Genomic DNA, 20293 nt, shown 5'->3' with positions numbered 1-20293 from the left:
AAATATTTTATAATACAGAAATATCGACCTGAGAAGAGCTCTAATCAGCTAATTAACTCAAAACACCTGCAAAAAATTCATGAGCCTTTACTGTTAGTCTGGTTGCAAGGTAAATGTTCTGTGTTTGTATTTAGCGCCTTTCTAGTCTTCACTGACAACTCAAAGCGCTTTTAGACTATGTCACATTCGCCTGGGAACTACTCATCCGAACAGAAGTTAACTTTGACACACTGTTGGAATTTTTGGGTTCAGTATCTAGACAAAATAATAAATATGGGAAAGAAATACAGAAATTAATTTCTGCCTACCATCTTTAATTGGATTATGAACATTGAGAAACAGGTTATAATTTTTTTCATTATCATGCAGTGGATGAAATACATTTCATTTTATACATCATCTAAATAGTCAAGAGACTTTAACTTCAGAGCAGCAGGAAGCTTTGTTGAACGGCCTCTTGGGTTTATATTTTTAGAAAATTAGATGCTTGGCTCACGAGAGGCCCAAACTGGGGCTAGTTGTACCCTGTCTCAGAGGGGTTATTAGAATATTTTATAGAGAATCTGTTTATTTGGAAACTGAATGTAAAATGACATTTGTAACCAAACTGTTGTATATTCATTTGTGAGATTAGGCGGTGTGATTTAAACCTCACAGACACACAATATATATATATAGATAACTATAATAAAAGTGGGTTGTACAATGACTGCTGTGATGAAGGACTTTCTGCTTTGTGAGCCAGTGAAGTGCTATTAAAATGCTACGAAATGACAACAGACGTGTCGTCTCAGTTCCTCCACCTGCAGACAATAAATAAAATCCAGAGTTTTATTTCTCACATTTCAAGTTTTATTGCTTTTTCAGAAAAAAAATATCAGCAGTACTGAAAGTAAACAAAGCAGCGCAGAACAAGTCTTAGCACTTTGTGAGCATGTAAATACTCTTATGAATGATTCATAAGGCAAAAAACACAAACACCAAAACATCTTCTCCACAGCTGCTTCCACACACGCTGACCTTTGACCTTTCTGGGAAAGGTCCAGTCTGTTGCTGCTGCTGTTTTACACTCGCCCCGAGCAGCTAACTGTAACTCAATCCAGCCTACAATCTACAATCTATGTTAGTGACCCTACAGCAGCGGTACAGTATATAACACTACAGTCCAACCTATTACATAGTTTTCTTTTTTAACATAAAACACAAGTAGCCTTCACTGAAGTCATCATAGCTCCTCCCGAACAGAAGACGTTTCACTCCTGGAAAGACGCGCAGCAGAGGGATTTGTTTATTTTAAAGAGCGTCTCCACAGGAAAAACTAAAAGGTGCCTCCTCTCCTGGTCTGCTACACTGATACTGAAACAACACTAAAAGGCTCAAATTTTCCTCACATGATATATCAAAGTTGTGGACAGGACGAATAAACTTATCTATTCACCAATAGCGCAGCTAGAATTGTAAAGTTTGTCCTGAGGGTGGCGCTAAAGGAAAAGTCATGGGGTCATTAAAATCTTCTGTAGGTCATGAATCTGATCAGTACGTTTTATAAAATCTGCTTGTTAGATCAAAATTTGCCAGAACGCCAGAAAGCTCGAGGTGAATCATACAGAGAATGAGCCGTACAACCAAAACAAGGGAGTTAAATGAGTCTTAAAACACTACACAGAGCTGCAGAGATGGTGACGCATCTCTTAAGTACTAACAAGCGACTCCTCTCTCATTTCATTCATTATTTACACAGTAGCATGTTATTTAAGGCAGCTTTAAGAACTGATGGCCACAAGATGTTGGCATGTGCTCCATTCAGAAAGGTCCCCCCCCCCCCCACACACAACTTTATAAGTTTAATGAGTAATTTACGTTGTTTTCTGAAGACATGTGTCATAGTGATATAAAAACACAGTTCATTAAAACCCTAAGGCTTACAGAGGGGTGTTTTAACATATGCGTGTCTGAATCTACTATTATTTTCATCAACAGCAGATTATTTTCTCGCTTTTTTTGTCAAATGCAACTGCGGAGAGAGAATATATAAACCATCAAGTGATAATGTGTATTTCATGAGGACAAAGGAACAGACCGACTGTGCTGCCCCAACGAAAAGTGCCCCTCCAGTGTTCAGAAAGACAACGCCCTTAAGGTGTGTTTAAACTAAACATCACGCAAATATTCACTTTGGTTGTGGCGTGTTTAGAAAACTGTGTTTAACAATCGATGAACGTGAAGGTGCCAACTGCTACGGCTCAGTCCGATGTTAAAACTAAAACAGGAACTCTACCTGTTTCTCTAGTTTCCCTTTTTGTTGGTTGACCCAACTCACACTTGGTCACCTCATGTGTCTTGGACGGATCAGACAGTGGTCAGATATCTAGAAAGCAAACTGTAAATGCATCCATGAAGCATTCAAGACGGACTGAAATCCACCTCGGGAGCCCATGAAGACGATAAAGCTTCTGTCTCGCTCGTAGTTCATAAATACGATTCATTCGTGTGTTTGAGCTGGAGAGTTGCTAACTGGTAATTGTGGTAACTAAAATGCTAAAGTGCGCACGGTTATATTGTGCAGTACCACCACTCCTGGGCCGGCTGATTTGCATGAAGCCGGGAAAAAACACATCACATTTGGGATCTGACCAACAAATATGTGGCATATAAGTGTAAAAAAAAGAAACCCTGACATTAAGTAGTACAGCTACAGCTTTAGGATAACCGCAGATTCTTTACTGAAAGTTCAAAATCTATTACCTAGAGTGGAAGCGTATCTTCTCAACGTCAACCAACATCTGTTAGTGTCTTTTGTATGTAGTTATGTCGTGTCTAAAATTTGCTTTGTGTTTAGTCTTAACACACCTTTTAAGCAAAAAAAAAAAAAAAAAAGAGCAAAAACACTTGGTAAAGGAAAAGAAAGCAGGTGAGGAGGTGTGACATGCAGCACAAGTCCAGTAAGTGAGTTCAAGGTAAGTGCGAGTGCTGAAAGGAAGTCCTGCTAACAAACAAACAAACAAACAAAAAACTCTGACTGTGCAGAGCTGGTAAACAAACATCCCAAAGTAGCCGTAGCAAACGTATCTATCCGTTTCATCGCTGCAGCTCCCGGTGAGAGCGGCGCGTGTGATGAACACACAGTACCGTTAAATGTTTGGGAGATGCAGGACAGGAAGAAACGAGCAGCTCAGAGGAGGATTAAAGATGGAGGCGGAGGACGTTTCCACTTTCACAGCAGCAGCTTGGGTCCCCCTCCGAAGTCTAACCTCTTCACCAGCCTGTAAAACACAACAAGCACACTCAGCCTGTTTCACCCACCAACTGCTGGACAGGTGAAATCTGCAGCAAAATCTGGGATTTTTAATCTCCTCCAGCTTCTGTCTATCTGGACAGTTGTTTTCAATATTTTCTTCATTTCACAGACCAATAAGAGGTAATACGACCTTGCTGGATTACAGTACTAGTCTGGACATGAGATCAGCAGCTGTTTACCTGCTGTACAGTACAGAGCATCTCACCCCTTGTTGTAGAAGCCATTAGTAGGATGGGTCTCGGAGGAGTTGTTCTGGCCCGACGCCGCCCCCTGTCCACCAGCGTGGCCTCTGCGGTTCGCTGTCTGCTCGTGGACGTATTCCCGACAGGACGCTAGCTTAGACTCCAGGTTCTATAAGCAGTGCAGAAAACAATATAATGCTCATTATAAACAAAGAACAAACTGTGTTAAATGAGCGAAAGTTGAGGTTGAGATCTTTAGCAGCTGTGGGGAAGTAAATGTAACAACTGGCCATGTTGTGGAAGTGTTACAGGGTTTATTTGTGTGAGGACGGTGTCAGCAGAGAGGTCATCATGTGAAGTCATGTGAGAGCTGCAACAAATACGGTCTTTATTTTTTCCTGAACATTTAGACACTGGCTGTCATTTCAGTTTAGATATCCTCAATGTGTCCAGTCAATAAATGCAAAGTAGCGCTAAACACACACAAAGTACCGAGGAGGACTGCCTGTCATTACTTTATGAAGACCATAAATGTTTACACTAAAATACATCCAATAGTTATCTAGACACTTCACTCTGAACCACAAATGCGCTGGAGGCAATGTCAGGCTAACAAAGTCATTAGGATCGACCCTCCGCAGACCATGAACTTCAGCACAAAATTTAAAAAGTTGTCAGTGTTGTACTCATCTATTTGGGATCAATTATTGATTGGGTGTTTTGTGTTTATTTGTACATGATGTTGCTTCTAAAAAAAAAAAAAAACAATAAACTCCTGAGAAGAAAGTAGTTTGTGTGCATTTGAGAGTAAAAGCAGAAGCACCCTGCAGCATCACATGGTTACAAATCAGCAGCTGAGTCACGAAACACTGAGTTCTCTTTTGATCCTTTGAGTCCCGGGTCAATAATCACAAGTGCGGTTCTTACCCCGACTTTTCTCAGCAGCTCTCCAACAATGTTCAGAGCCGAGATCCTGGCCGACGTGGTGAGGGGAGTCCCAGGGAGGCTTTCACCTGCAGAAACAATCAATCTGGTGAATGCAGAGATATCCATCTTTCTAATGATTCCAATCCTTATATTTAAGAAGCTGAAAAAACAAGAATGTTTGGGATCTTTGTTTGATCATTTACTTTAAAACTGCTGTCAAAACTGCTAATTGATTAGTTGGCCCGTGGTGTTTCAGTACTTTGTTTAAAATCAGACCTCAGTTTTCTGGCTTCCTAGTCCATCATTTTGCCTGATCATTTATTTATTTATTTGATTTGACACAATGGGAGAAAAGAATCAACATCTGACAAATCTTCACAGCAGTTTTACAGTTTGTTTTTTCTTTAAATACACAATGGCTTATCTGCAGCACAGTCAGCAGTTTTTCTCTTCACTTTCAGCCTGTACAGATATTCTTTTCCACTGGAGCAGTTTGTTTACAGACAGTTATGTGCTAAACACTGACTTTTTGAGGCATTGGGAGTATTTTTTGGAAATTGGTTAAAAGCGTTATAAACAAAGTTCCCAGAAGTATGTTCTTTTAGGCCCTGATCAGACAGAATGTGTTTTTGCAGTGAGAGGCGCCTTTTTAAAAAACTTCTTCTATTGGCAGTGAGCGTTCTGCGTGCTGTTTACGCCCCCAGAGTGCCTCGCTTTTTGGGGACCTGCTGCGCCTTGTGTTTTCGAAGGAGCACTCTGAGCGCTCGAAGTAGAAAAAGCAGAAGAGAGCCCGACGTCATTCCCGTTTTTTTTCCATGGTCCAATCGGATGAATGGAGAGACGGGCCCTCAGTTGTGGTGACTGAAGTTTACAGTTGCTTGGATTATCTGGAGACTCCAACAAAGTGTCCCTGACTCATCCTAAAATACGCCTTGAACCGACCACCATTAGGACGAATCTACTGGACCAACTGGTGGTACTACCAGCTTATGTACCCACACGGATCTCCATTTCCCTGTCTCCCCTGTTCACCTCTCAGCCAGAGCAGGTGCCCTCCTTTTGTCTATTGTTTTTAAAGCAGAAGAAAGAATTTAAAGAAGAAGAAGAAGAAGATATACTTTATTAATCCCGCAAGGGGAAACTCCTATGTCAGTATTATGTTAGTATTTACACACAGGTCCGAAAGACACATATGCACAAACAGGACCCATAGCAACCCAGAGAGATGTCAGAGTGAGGGGGCTGCCACTCAGATCTCTCGATCCGGAGACCCACCAGTTTCCAAGCCAAGTCCCAACAGACCGAGCTAACACCGGCCCAAAAAAGACAGACCTGTGAGTTGTGATCAAGTTTCTGCTAATATGACCGTTATTACTTAGTGGCAAACCAAAGATTACAGATCGCCTGAGCTATCTTTGATTTGACTGACAGGACAGCTGATTCGGTGGTTGCCTAGCAACATAAATAACAACGCAGCGCACTGCTCTTTTCCAAATTCAACCAAAAAAGGCACTGCTGCGCGCCTCGCGTTTTCAAACCTGCAAAACGCATTCTGTCTGATCGGGGCCTAAGGTGCAAGATCATTAACATTTGAAAAATCAGAGAGGTTTAAAGAATTTGAGGTTAGTTTCAATTATGAAGATTGATTCAAAGATTCAATGGAGAATAAAAAGGAATGGGTTTATATCAATCTAGCAAAAATAATGCATGATAATGAAGTGGGTTGAATCTTGAATCTTGAATAAAATATGTTTATAATATTGTTGGTAAAAACAAACAAAAAAAATCAATGAATTAATAATGCACCAACTCTTAATTGACATTTAGCTACCTTAATAAAGATGTGATACTTCTAAATCCTTGCTGCATACAACCTTCAACCAGCAACCTTCAGCACTAAGACACAATAGCCTGTAGCATTTTGACTGATAAGCAAACCCCAGGGCAAAATGTCTGCAAATCACTTGCTACTGCTCATTACTGCGATTAATTGCTGTGAGCCTGGTAATGATTAAAGGCAAGTCAGATGAAGGTATCAATATTTTTGTTAAATAAGAGCTCCTCTCGTCTGGATTTTAGCAGCAGGAGTGTAAGTGGACATGCATGCATTGGATACTGGTGGTGACGAACCGACCTCTGCTGATGGGGGTCAGTGGAGTGGTGAAGGACTCTGCTGAGCCTGGAGGTCTTCGTGGTGTGGCGGCAGATGGGACCGGCTGGTTAGAGGACGCAGGAGTGTTTTTTTCCTCGGTTCTTTTGACTGGAGGGGTGAGGGGCGGGGTGGGAAAACCAGCCGAAGACGAAGACGAAGGCTCTTTGACTGCACTGCTGAGGGACGGCTTCCTGTCCTGTACCTGCTGTTTCTGCTGCACCGCGAGTTCCTGTCTCAGGTCTGACACACACACCAACAAACATTAGGGGCCAGTTACAGACGTGCAACAGAGACTTTAAAATAATGGCTTTCAGCAGCCATGCAGAACATGAAGTAAGGCCTCAAAACAACCAGCTTATTCACTGTGGGTGTAGTCTAACTCTTTAGATAAGCACATTATGAGAGCATTGAAAACACATCTTTAACAATGCTTTTATAAGCTATTGATTGAATTCTTTTTCTTCCTGAAACTTTTATTTTTCCCTGAATGTAAAAATTTTAAATACCATGAATTAGCTGACTGCACTTTAAAAACTTATATCATGTCATCTCAACACACACTTTTTGCATTGGGAACTGGTGATTTCACCACCGAAATATCTGCTGAGGTTTGTTTTTTAAAATCATATCCCACAGCCAGTTAAAATCTGTGCCTCCACGACAGCACAAGTTTGCAAAACTAGTTTAACTGACGGCAGGTCAATGAATATGTACCTCTGGCCTCGTCCTTCAGCCTCTGGACAGACTCCAGGAGATTCTCCTTCTCGTCCAGCTCGCTCTCCAGGAAGGCGTTCCTCTCTATAACCTGGTTCATCCTCTGCTCAAAGTCCTCCAGTGACATGATGGTTGCCCTGAATAACACACAGCGTAAAACAGATCATGAGGCTCGGGAGACTCCAGGAACTGCTACCACTTGTGAGTGCTGAGTGTCACGTATCTGACGAAGGCAGCCTAAACCTTTAGGAACGTCCTTATAGGCGAGTCATGCCACTCGGCAGCCATCTTGGCAACACCACCAGGCAACAATTTGGGACTAACAATTCCTATCTGAATGAATGGGGAGAGAAACAGAACTGCAGTTTTACTGGACACCGGGACAAATAAACTAGATGAATAGAATCACCAGTAAAATCTAATAGAAATCGCTGAAAAAGTTTGACAACTTTGCCTCAAAATAAGGTTTAAAAGGCATTTTTCCTCGACAGGTTATACTACTGTGCATGCATAGTAGTAGTGACGCACGCGCAGTAAACCCCTTACGTAAGTGGAACCACATGATTGGCTGAAATATGTTTCCCGCCTCAGCTGTTAAAAGAAGACGATTTGCTTTCTAGGGGGAGAGGCGGTACAAGCGCAATCTTTGGCGTTACGGGCTTTCCCTATGGAGTTATATTGAGGATTCTTAAAGTGGCATGTCTCCTCTATATAACATCTCTGGCCATAGCTAGGCTACTTTTCTGCAGAATGGCTGGCTAGGTTACTTGTAAATGTTACAAGTAAGTAAGGCAGCTGCTGGAGAAGCAGATTGCAAATCTGTCCTTTAAAGTAATAATGTATTAACAATCAACACGCTAAGGTTTGTTAAACATTCAATTAAGGTTTGCAAATATGGCTATAATAGGTTTAATCAGATTGTGAAAGCTACATGGATTTCTTCAACAGATAGGTTAATTGATTTCATTAGTACAGTTGCGCAATCACATCATCTTAACTTCGTTACTGTGTTAAAGGATCATTTTGGTATTTTTAAACCTGGGCCATATCCGGCTAGTACGTACAAAAGCTTACCAATCCGTACAGTAGCTGCTTCAGCCGGCAGCCACAAACCAGCTGCAGTGGCAGCAACGAATTCCTTTGGGGCAATTGCTCAGACTGTTAACCAGGTGACAACTTCATGGAAAGGATCCCTACAAGTGACTCCTGGAAACACCCTTTGTTTTTAACAGGAAACTGCAGTCTCACGTAAGGACAGCTCTCACGCTGAAATCTCATGAGAACTGTCCTTGAGTGAGACTTCAGTTTGCTGTTAAAAACAAAGGGTGTCACTGGGAGTAACTCGTAGGGATCCATGATGTTGTCAGACACCCGGTGTAACAGCTGGTGTTTGTGGACGTCATTTTGATGGGCCCAAAGAAATACGTTGCAGCCACTGCAGCCGGTTCAGCTGCTGGCTGAAGCCCTCTACTGCACGGATTCCAAAACTATTTGTACTTTCTAGTCATTTCTACCTCAAAATATGTGAAAATAGTGGCCCCAGGTTTAAAAATACAGAAATTATCCTTTAAGTTGTCTTCCATCATCTCTGTGTGAGCGCCCTCTGACCTCTTGGTCCTCTCCAGGTCATCGTTGGCCTGCTCCAGCTCTCTGATGTATTTGTGAAGCTGGTCTCTGATGGCTGTGGTCTCAGCCAGGTCTCCCTCCAGGCTGGAGATCTGCCGGAAGGCCTCCGAGTGCTGAGTCTCATACTTCTCCTGTCAGGAGGTCGACCACAGTGTCAGGAGAGGAAAGAATATGAAACAAAAAAGGATAGATTACAAAGGGGGGGGGAACTTCCACTTCAAATTATAACTGCTAAATGGATATTTGATAGAACTATTTAAATATTTCAATCATTTGAGGCAATTTAATTTAACAAAAAACAAACACTTTAGTATATCCGGCTAATGAAAGCTTAACATTAACTCTTCTTAAAACCTGAAGGCTTATAGTGCCTTACCAGGAAAAACACTTTTGGTGCCCAAACATCATGTGTTTTATACATCTAGCTTTGTAGCACTGACAGAATATTTAACATCAACACATAATGAAAACATGGATGACAACTTCAGGAGGCTCAATACCATTCACAGACCCTGTGAGGATTCATCGTAACCGTGTTGCTGGTTGTGTTTTTTTAATCACAAGCTGCATATTTCTACACATTACTTGTCCATGAAGTGTCTGCATACTGGTCATACAGATAAACCTTTCCCCCCCTTTTCACCTTAACACAGGTAAACACTGTCATATTTCTTATTAATAGTTTATCCACGTATCTAAACTGAATTTAATTTTATGTATGAGTGAATATTTTCCCATTTCCTCCTTAGACCTGACACCAAAAACTAAATAAAATATGTAAAATCTGTTCATTTATTTAACATTAAATCACAGAGGAGCTTTCTCTCTGGCGCACAGTAATAAATATAATGAATACAAATGTCATTAGCGAGAGAGAGATTACGAAGGTTACTGTATTTATTCCAACTTAGATTACTGTTTATGAAACAAAACATTTTGATTCTTTTGATCAGTGTGTTCTTAAGGACTAAAGGAATATAAATAATCAAGGAACGGACACATATTCAGACTTTATGACCTCTTCAAAAAGTAGTGAGTTACCATGTCTTTTTCATCTCTCTTGTTTACCATGCCGGTAAGTCTGAATGAATTATACTCTGGTGCTCATGGTTCCCGTAAAATTAACTGTACTGAACTGAAGAGACTCTAACCAATCTAACAACGTGTAGCATGTCCATATTGACTTAAGTTTGATTAACATTTATATTTGTATGCACAATCTAAGTAGCTCAGCTGAAGCAGGCGACCCGGTGGGCTTTAAAAGGTTTTATACATCCAAAGAACTTCTATAAAAAACAAACAAGGCTTCTAATCGAGACCTGCGTTTATCTGTGAAAACATGTAGCCACACAGGGTCAGTAAAAGAGCCAGGTGTCTAATTTGGACTAGGCTTTGTTAATTAAGTTTTACAGTATCTATTATTGTGAGAAAATCTGTCAAGCTCCTGTTGAACAACCAATGACGTCTTTCTTTATTCCACCACATTTGCACCTACTTTGGGGGGCAACTGTTACGACTGAATCCTTGTCATGCAAACTTTCAGTGCTTTGAATTTAAAGCGCAGAACATGCGATAAGCGGTGGTACAGAAACTGAAAAGTGCACAACCACGTGTTAGGATGGATTGTGGATCGGGGGCGCAAACACAATGACCTCACTTACAGCCTTGCACCCGGCACCCGGCACCAGACTGCAACCGGTCTCCACATCTTCTTTTTAAGTTTAAAGTGTTTTTGTGTTTCTATTGCTGTTTGTTTTGCCTGTGCACATCCCTCTTGTGACCTCAGTAATGTGGAAAAATTGATGTTTTTTTTAAAAGGGAGAAAAGCAGGCGAGGGAACTATGACATGTCTGGGATAGGTCTCATGGGAAGTACCGACATCCCCGCCAGACAAAGGCCAACAAGAGCCCTCAGCTGCCTTCTTCTGCCCTGAATCAATCCTCTGTGAAAGTGTGTGTGTGTTCAGACAAGAGCACCAGTGAAGTCTATTCAGCACAGGCCATAAAACTAAACTTACTATCAGCTGATGGATATGGAAATCCACAGTCAAATCCCCTAAATGGGTCAGTTGGTTGAATGTTAAGACATGATACTATGATACCGCAGCTTTATGCTTCAGTGTTGGCTATAAAACCATGTAGACACAATGACTCACATAACAGAACCTTTTTTTCCTGCATATTACTTCTAAACGTCCTCTAGTTAACCAGTATCTGATAACCGATAAAGTCCTCTGCACCTTGTAGTTTTCCAGTTCCATGCGGAGGCGGTTGTTGGCAGCAAGAAGCTCACGGTTTCGTGCCTCACACTGTTTCAGCTCCGTCTCCAGCTCCACCTCATAGTCCCGACTCATCTGCTGAAACTCCTGCAGTTCCTCCTGGGCCTCCTCTGCACTGCATACATAATGAATAATAATAATATAGAATATTAGCTATGTGTTTGTTACCTCTGGATATTATCGCAGCAAATCATTTGAACCATCATTCAGTTTGGTTTATTGGTTTGGATTCAAATTTCAGCATAACAATTGGACCAAGATGTCTAAGAGAAGGTTTTGCCAGGATAATTCTAAACCAGATAAGTTTGGACAATCAACATAACCTGATAATTTTCCCACCTAACCTCAGAAAGCTCTGGGCACTATGGATTAAACTCGAAAGTCTAAACATCACAGAAATGTGTTTAATAGGAAAACACTCTGAGGTTCACATTTGTTTGTGCTACAGGAGTGTCTACAGACTCACATTTCTATAAACTGAACTGGAGAGCAGCGAATAGGTATTGATTGTATTTTCAGAATTTATTACGGAGCCCCAGAAGTCCTGAAACATGATTTTATTTATGTTGTATAAAAAAACAATACTGCAGGCAAACTAACCAAGAAATTACTCTGTGCACATGGTCCAGCTTTATTTTATTTTGGGGGGTACACACACCTCTGTTGGTGCCTGGCAGCCTGTTCCTTCCAGTACTCCAGCTCTTCCTCCAGGGACCCAAACACTGGAGGCTCCGGATCTCCCATCTCCAGTTGTCACACACCAGCACTGGTCTGTGGTTCAATTCAAACAAGGCATTTAAACAAGTTCCGGTGGACAGAAAGTCCGTTTACAAATTGTCTAATTTAACGTCAACGTTGTACCGGTTAATGGGAAACCAAAAGTTATTATAGGAAATGAATTTCAGACTATCTATCAGGATTTTCACGTTAATTCGGCAGCTGAGTAAACCATCAAGTATCACTATGTTTCAGATAAAAAATCTTTTAGATTTTGGTCGTCACCGTCCCCGTCGTGTCAACGGTGTGCTTAACGTTAGGTTCAAGCTAGTTAGTTTTAACCAAGCTATAGTAAATAAAGTTTCTTTCAATACTGGTTGTATGCCGAATTGAAGAATATTATATCGAATCATAACACATATTTAAATAACTTAAGTCAGTGCAATAAATCTAATTAAGCCACTCATGACTTAAATTGGTTACAAGATTTATACGGAGTCTGGTCACAGCCAGCTGAACAACGGGAATCTAAAAGATAACGGGTAACCTTATTATGTTTATTATTAGTAACACCTGCTTTTATAAATATTGCAGAGGACTGACTGAAACTATTACCTTCAAACCTTCGGCAACTTAGTATAACAGAGTTGGAAGAATGTTTTTAGCTTGTAAATGCAAATAAGTTAGCTAGTTCAGCTAACGGAGTTTAGCGTTAACCATTTAAATCCCAGCTGGGATAACGTTAACACAACATGACTGTTACTTACGCTCAACAGTTAGCTTCGTTTGACGCAATGTTAACCTATTAATTATTTTTCTAAATCCTCTTCATGTGCCGACATTACTACCGACAAACTTTGCCGGTAAAATGTAAAAGCGAAACGATGAAAGACAACTATTAAAGGACTTTCCCCGAGTTGGAAACCGCAAAGTTGCCACTGTCTTGGGAAGACGTCGAACAATACAAGTTGCCATTCATGTTCTCTCCGGACCGCCTCACCAATCACAAGTTAGATGATAGATTCGTCGCCTGTTCCTATTGGTCAAGTGGTTGTCAATCAAATATTTAGAGGCGGGATGAGGAGTATTGTCCAATCAGATTGATGTCAGTCTAAAAGGGGGTCTGCATCATCTGCACAGTCTAGACATTTTGATGGAGTGCCTGAGGCCGGTGCTGCCTTCAAGTGCTGTCGGAAATTTTACAAAAAGTAAGCGCCTCATTAGATAATAACGTCTGATATGAGGGTTTACAGTTACTTTTATCGTCAGCTCCGTCTACAGCTAATGATTGAGGTAATATTTTGTAAATTCTGATGTATGTTGCCACAAGTGCCTGGTATTGCCTTTAATTTCCTATCATAACCATTTGAATGTAGGATGTCCCTTTATTTTCAAGGGAGGCTTTGAATGCAGCATGATATTGCTGATATGTGTGACAGCCCATTTTTAATTATAAAATCAAAATGTTGGTGATTCAATAATGGTATAAGTCAAAATAAAATGGAAATAGAAAATAGAAAAACTGACTTAATGATATGATATGATATATATGATATGATATATGATATGATATGATAGTCATGATGGCAAGTTAAATTTCAAAAAAATTATAGGACAGCCTACCAGGACAAAATTATGAGATAGTAAATACTTTGACTTAGTATCTGGACATGATTCATATTTGTAATCTTGATTTTGTTGTATTTTGTACATTCATTTCCCTTTTTGGAAATAATGCAAATTCTTATTCTATCTTTCAGTGTTGTGTAACACTCAAATACTAAATACCAATTTGTTTATCTAGGCTACAACACTACTGTTAGTGTTCTGATTGTATTTCCAGTGCTGCCATTTTTGATTGTTGAATAGAGAGAATGTAAACTTAAAAAATATGTTCTTCTGCATTGAAGTCACTGTTTTACTCAGATAAAGTAACAGGAGACAGGAAACAGACACTGTTATAATTTATACTCCCACATAACATGAACTCATCTGAAGCCCTTTAATTCTCTTTAATTCTCATTTTTATTATTCTCAATTCTTAGACTTAAATATGGGAAACGTCTGTGGCATTTCAAGTCCTCTGCTTCCTGCTCTGCATCTGGCCACTTAATAGTAGCCATGTTTCTAAGGGTTACAGAAGGAGAGCGTGTTAAACTAATGTCTGAGTGTGCCACTTGACGGCATCCTTGATTCTGATTGGTGAATTTCACTTCCTGTTGGTGGGGTCAGAGTAGGCCTGGGCGAAAAATCGATTGAATGAATTAATTCGAATTTTTTGTTGCGGGCGATTTAAAAAATAAGTAAATCGAGTTTTTGTGTAATAGCACATTTTTGGCTCCCCGGGGTTTCCGTAGTGTTCGTTTCCCATAGCGACAACATCATACACTAAACAGCAACAGCAAGCGACAAAATGGCTACCGGTGAGAGCGGGAAGTTTGTTCCCAAGAAAGGAATAAAGTCATCTGTTGTTTGGAACTGGTATGGGTTTGCTGCGACAGATGTGGAACAACAGACACCACGCTGCAACATTTGCCTAAAGCCTATCGCAGTGAAAGGCAGCAGCACCACAAACCTATTCCAACACCTGAAACAGAGACATCCAGCCGAATATGAAAATCTCTCCGCGATGAACAAAGCCGCACTGACCAACAAACCTTATTGCTTTCCTTAAGTAGGGGGGGAAATCGGAAAAATCGTAAATTGAATTAAAGTAAATAAAATCGGAGATTTTATTTTTAGGCCATATCGCCCAGCCCTAGGTCAGAGGTCACACAGCGGCAACTCTGTCCTATTCAGAGGGATTAACCGGGCCTATGTGATCCTCGTTAATCCACACGCACCATCACTAGAGCATAAAGCCGTTGTACACACACTCCAATCCTCTCTGTCCGTGCTTCATATCTGGGCTACATGTTTTCCGAAAGTCTGGTCTACACTGACAGCAGATTACTGGGACCCTCAGGGACTTCTGAGGGAATTTAGTTAATGGAATAGTTCAATATTTGAGAAATATGATTTACTTTCTTTCCGAGAGTGAAATAAGATTGACATCAATCTCACGTTTGTGTGTTAAGTACAGGACGTGGTTAGCTTAGCTTAGCATAAAGACTGGAAACAGAGGGAAACACCTAGCATGGCTCTGTTCACAGATACAAAAAACTACCATCCATCCATCCATCCATCGTCAACCGCTTATCCTGCATACAGGGTCGCGGGGGGCTGGAGCCAATCCCAGCTGACATTGGGCGAAAGGCGGGGTACACCCCGGACAGGTCGGCAGTCCATCGCAGGGCAACACATAGACAAACACCCATTCAAACTCACATTCACACCTAAGGAAAATTTTTTAGAGACACCGATTAACCTAGCCTGCATGTCTTTTCTCACTTATAGAAATGTACTAACAGTATTACAGGTAAGAGGGTGAATATGGTTTAATATTATACCTGCTGAACATCAGCATGTCAGCCTTATTAGCCATTGTGAGCATGTTAGAATGTTAGTCTTAAGTACAGTCTGTGTGGTAGAGCCTCACAGAGCCGCTAGCATGGCTGTAGACCTAATTTCACTTGTCTCATCATGTCCATCAGTCCGCGTCTGCTCCAGGAGCTGGTTCAACACCTAAACAGTGCTACAGTCTCATTATCCAACGAAGGTTAAAATGAAGGGCAACTGGACTTGGTTGAAGCTACTGGAAGACGTTTCGTCCCTTATCCAAAGGACTTCTTCAGTTCTGACTGACTGGCAGGGAAACTCAGCTGATGGGTGAAAAACTTGTCAGATAGGGAACTCACCCAACCAGAGAAAAGACGTTCTGGCCAAAGGATTAAACTTTGCCATTACACCACAGCAACTACCGATAGTAGACCTCATCACAGCCACAGAATCGGCCATTAGGAAAAACAAATTAACAGAAACAGAAGCGGAAAAGCTCAGACTAAAGGTATCTGCAGCCCTTTCTAATGCGAAGGCCTCCCCTTCCAACCTCACCATCCAAGAAAGGAAGGCTGTGACATCCCTGAGCAAGGATCAAAACATCACTATCCTACCTGCGGACAAAGGAAGCTGCACGGTAGTACTTAACACAGCTGACTACTAGAACAAAGTCAACAACACACTACTAATGGACACAAACACGTATGAGACACTGAGACGAGACCCAACCAGCGGATACAAGAAAAAGGCCATAGAATGTCTACAACAGTTACAGAAGGACAACACCATCACCCGTGAACAATATTACCGTTTGTATCCTGGAGAAGCCATTCCATGCATTTATGGACTACCCAAGATACACAAAGAAGGAGCCCCACTCAGGCCGATTATCAGCAGCATTAACTCGGTCACCTACAACATTGCCAAACACATTTCCACCATCTTAGCTCCATTGGTGGGAAACACGCCTCACCACGTCCAAAACTCTATTGACTTTGTAAACAAAGTTCGAGGACTAAAACTGGATCCAGATGAAACCATGGTATCCTATGACGTGACTTCTTTGTTCACCTGCATCCCCACCATAGAGGCAGTAGAAACCGTTAGGAAACGGCTAACACAAGACAACACCCTGGACAACAGAACTAGCCTCAGCCCAGACCAGATCTGCAAATTACTCGACCTCTGTCTAAACACCACCTATTTCCAGTACAACGGTGGATTCTACAGACAGAAGCATGGCTGTGCCATGGGCTCACCGGTATCCCCGATTGTGGCAAACATCTACATGGAAGAAGTGGAGAATAAAGCCCTCAACTCCTTCAGAGGAAAAGCACCGAGCCACTGGTACAGATATGTGGACGACACCTGGGTCAAAATCAAAAGCCAGGAAGTGCAAGCCTTCACAGAACACATCAACTCTGTGGACAGTAACATCAAGTTCACACGAGAAGATGTTCACAACAACAGTTTGGCCTTCCTGGACTGCGCTGTACACATTGAAGAGGACAGGAGCCTGCAGATTGGTGTTTACAGAAAACCCACACACACAGACCAATACCTACTCTTCGATTCACACCACCCACTGGAGCACAAGCTAGGGGTCATGAGAACACTGCACCACAGAGCGGAAAACATACCAACAAGCGCCCAAGCCAGAGAGAAGGAACAGAACCACCTGAAGGGGGCACTTACAGCCTGTGGATACCCTAAATGGACCTTTGTGAAAACCGCCACAAGATCCAAGAAGAACAAAACTACAGGGGAGGAAAAGAAGGTCAAACACAACAACATTGTGATTCCATACGTGTCTGGAGTATCAGAGAAACTCAGGAGGATTTTCAACACACATAACATCCCTGTGTTTTTTAAACCCAAGAACACACTAAGACAGATGCTGGTACACCCCAAAGACCACACACCCAAACACAAGAAAAGCAATCTAGTGTATGCGGTCCAATGCAGTGAGGAATGCACAGACCTGTATATTGGGGAGACTAAACAACCACTACACAAACGCATGGCTCAACACAGAAGGGCCAACTCCTCAGGTCAAGACTCTGCAGTCTACTTACATCTGAAGGACAGAGGACACTCGTTTGAGGACCACCAGGTGCACATTTTAGACAGAGAAGATGGATGGTTTGAAAGAGGTGTCAAGGAAGCATCTACACCAGGGTTGAGAAGCCGTCATTGAACAGAGGAGGGGGTCTACGCCACCACTTATCCCCCACTTACAATGCTGTCCTTTCATCACTTCCCAGGAAACTCAACAAACGTAACCTATTGGCCTCAGGTGAAGATACCAACGATGGTGTTCAGTCTTGGCCACAGGTAGTCTTAACGACTGTAACGACTGTCGTCACAGTAACAAGGAACACTAACGAACCAGCGGTATCGATGACCCGGGATAACGACCCCACTGAGGTTAAATAGCTGAGTTTCCCTGCCAGTCAGTCAGAACTGAAGAAGTCCTTTGGATAAGGGACGAAACGTCTTCCAGTAGCTTCAACCAAGTCCAGTTGCCCTTCATTTTAACCTTCGTTGGATAACTATGACCTGGATGACTGAGAATCTTCATAGACATACAGTCTCATTGTTAGTGTCTTGACTTTGACACACTTTCCCCATCAAATCTCATTAAAACCTGTGTTTATGATATCATCCCATCCACTCCACATTCCAAAAAAAAGGAATTTGACTCTAGTTTATTCAGATTAACTGTCTGGTCCCTCGTCAAAAATGACACAAAAGTGTTTACACACCAAAGAAGCGTCTTATTTCTCAAAATATCAAAGTACTACACTAACACAATAGTCAAAGTTCTCACCGTTCACTGTAAACCATTCATCACAATATCATAATAATAACAGTAGAATGAACAATATTGAGCATTCTTTGAGGTTTTTATTGTTTTGTACATGGAAAAACAGAATACCTATGTTGTTACTCACTTAAAGCATATCTACAGAAGGGCTGTGTCCAACCTCTAAAATTGTATATAAACATGGTCATACTTATGTAAGTGACAGGTGCATGTCTTAAAAGTACATAAATACGTACAATGCAGCCATAATGTTCACTTGTGGTATAATGTGCTGTATATTCAGCAATGAAATCTTCCATCTCTTTGACTTCTATGGATAAATAATAGTAAAAGTCACACATCTTTCAGCTTCACCAAAAGATCCTTAAATATTAACAAGAGTGAGTAATGGGTCCGGTAAAGTTTAAGTGTCATGTTACATGATAAGGTATCTGGGCTGATGGCACCTATGCGTTGTTTCAAGTAAGAGGACAGGATTAAGATAACTGCAGCTTCACAGGTCAAACTAGGAGACACAACACAAATGGGATGCACTGATAACTGTAGTAATGACATGATGCCCTTGTGTAGCATTAAGGTTAGGATCATTGGTATGTCATAAAATTACACAACATGATTCAGCTTATGGAGGATTTGCAGTTGATTTGTGATTCTCTAAAAGTAAAAGTCTGGTGATAGTTTATATTATTCATGTTAACAAATCCCACGAAAAGACACACTACTAACAAGTAGTGTTGCAGTCAAGACTGAAACCGAGACCAAGTCAGACCAAGACCAGAGTTTATCGAGACCAGTCAACCAAGACCAGAGTTTCAGCCAAGTCAAGACCAAGACCAGAGTTTATCGAGACCGAGGCAAACCAAGACTTTTAGGGCTGAGACCGAGTCAAGACCAAGACCAGTTCCCCACATTACATGACCACAATAAAATGTGGAACGAGATCATAGGTACTTCACAAATTGATCTGAAAGATCCACTTTCCCTTTAAAGCACCCATACAAACCTAAGAGCTGAAATCAACGTAAGCATCTTTATTCAACCTCCTTTTCCATGCTGACCATCGAGCAGGAGTGACAGTCAGTAACAGTAAAAACGCATTTTTAATTAGGGTTATTGGTTGCATTTGAAGCGATACGTTTTACATCCTCAAAGTTAGACCTATCAAACAAATCAGACAATGCCAAGTTATGGTCTTGACTGTTCTTGAAATAAAATCCTGAGTCTTCAATGTCCAAGACGAGACCGAATACAAATGCGGTCGAGTCCTAGACAAGACCAAGACCATCAAAAAGTGGTCTTAAGACCAGTCTCAATACCAAGACCGTCTTGAGTACTACAACAGTACTAACAAGTCACTGTGTGTGTGTCCAAAGCCTGATTTTGCATCTTTCTTTGAGCCAAAGAGCGCAATAGTCCAAAACTATTAAATCCCATCATGAGCGTTGGGTAATTATTTAGCCTTATTTGTTGCCAGTTTTTACAGATTTATGGCTTCAGTAGCAACAAGTGAACTTTGGTCTGAGAGCCACAGACAGCATTGGAAGCTCTGAAATTCTTAAGAACAGAAGAATCCTTGTTGGTTTTGGTCCTTTTGTGCAATTTGTTAAAAATAAGCAAAATTTTGAAAATGAACTGTTGAATTTTCACGATTATCCGAGGATGCTTTCAAATTCTTGCTCATCCCCGACCTTTTGTCTAGCACCACCATCATGTTCAGTTTCTGCTTAACAACACTTGACAAAGTTTCTGATGGCCATGTTTCCATAAAAATCTGCTGTAGAAATTCACGATCCCTCTAATATTTTTGACGACTTCCTGATCCTTCCTCGAAAGCCGCCATTGGGAAGTTTGTGACATTTACTGCGCATATTCTTGCTCCTCATGATGATCCTTTTGAGTTTGAGCTTTCAGACTCATGAAGCCTACTGCCTCATGTAATCAGCCTGATACATCAGTGCAACCCAAAATAAACGCAGAAACACCATTTAACTGTACACACAATATATAGATATATATATAATATATATCTTGTATTGATTATTACTGATGACCAGTCAGCCAAACACTGCAAGCTCACAGACCTTGGTCAGGACAGTCTCAGAAAGAAGGCACAACTAGTATGAAGCCCTTAAAT

At 41.2% G+C, this 20293-nt stretch overlaps 1 protein-coding gene across 1 annotated transcript; it reads right to left on the bottom strand.

Annotated features, from left to right (window-relative positions):
- Positions 1 to 847: 847 nt before the first annotated feature.
- Positions 848 to 12855, bottom strand: LOC119894989 (nuclear distribution protein nudE homolog 1-like). The gene is made up of 9 exons (XM_038707734.1): positions 12662 to 12855; positions 11836 to 11948; positions 11139 to 11292; positions 8882 to 9030; positions 7274 to 7410; positions 6542 to 6799; positions 4408 to 4493; positions 3504 to 3649; positions 848 to 3263 (listed from the first exon to the last, which is right to left on the bottom strand). The coding sequence occupies exons 2-9, from the start codon at positions 11919 to 11921 to the stop codon at positions 3215 to 3217; spliced, it is 1065 nt and encodes a 354-aa protein (XP_038563662.1). The 5' UTR covers positions 11922 to 11948; positions 12662 to 12855; the 3' UTR covers positions 848 to 3214.
- Between the last annotated feature and the right edge of the window lie 7438 nt (positions 12856 to 20293).

Source organism: Micropterus salmoides, unplaced genomic scaffold, assembly GCF_014851395.1.
Source record: "Micropterus salmoides isolate LMB-PRFRI ecotype aquatic unplaced genomic scaffold, ASM1485139v1 Ms_hic_scaffold_10, whole genome shotgun sequence".
Taxonomy (NCBI): Eukaryota; Metazoa; Chordata; class Actinopteri; order Centrarchiformes; family Centrarchidae; genus Micropterus; species Micropterus salmoides.
This window is presented reverse-complemented; position numbering and strand designations above follow the sequence as displayed.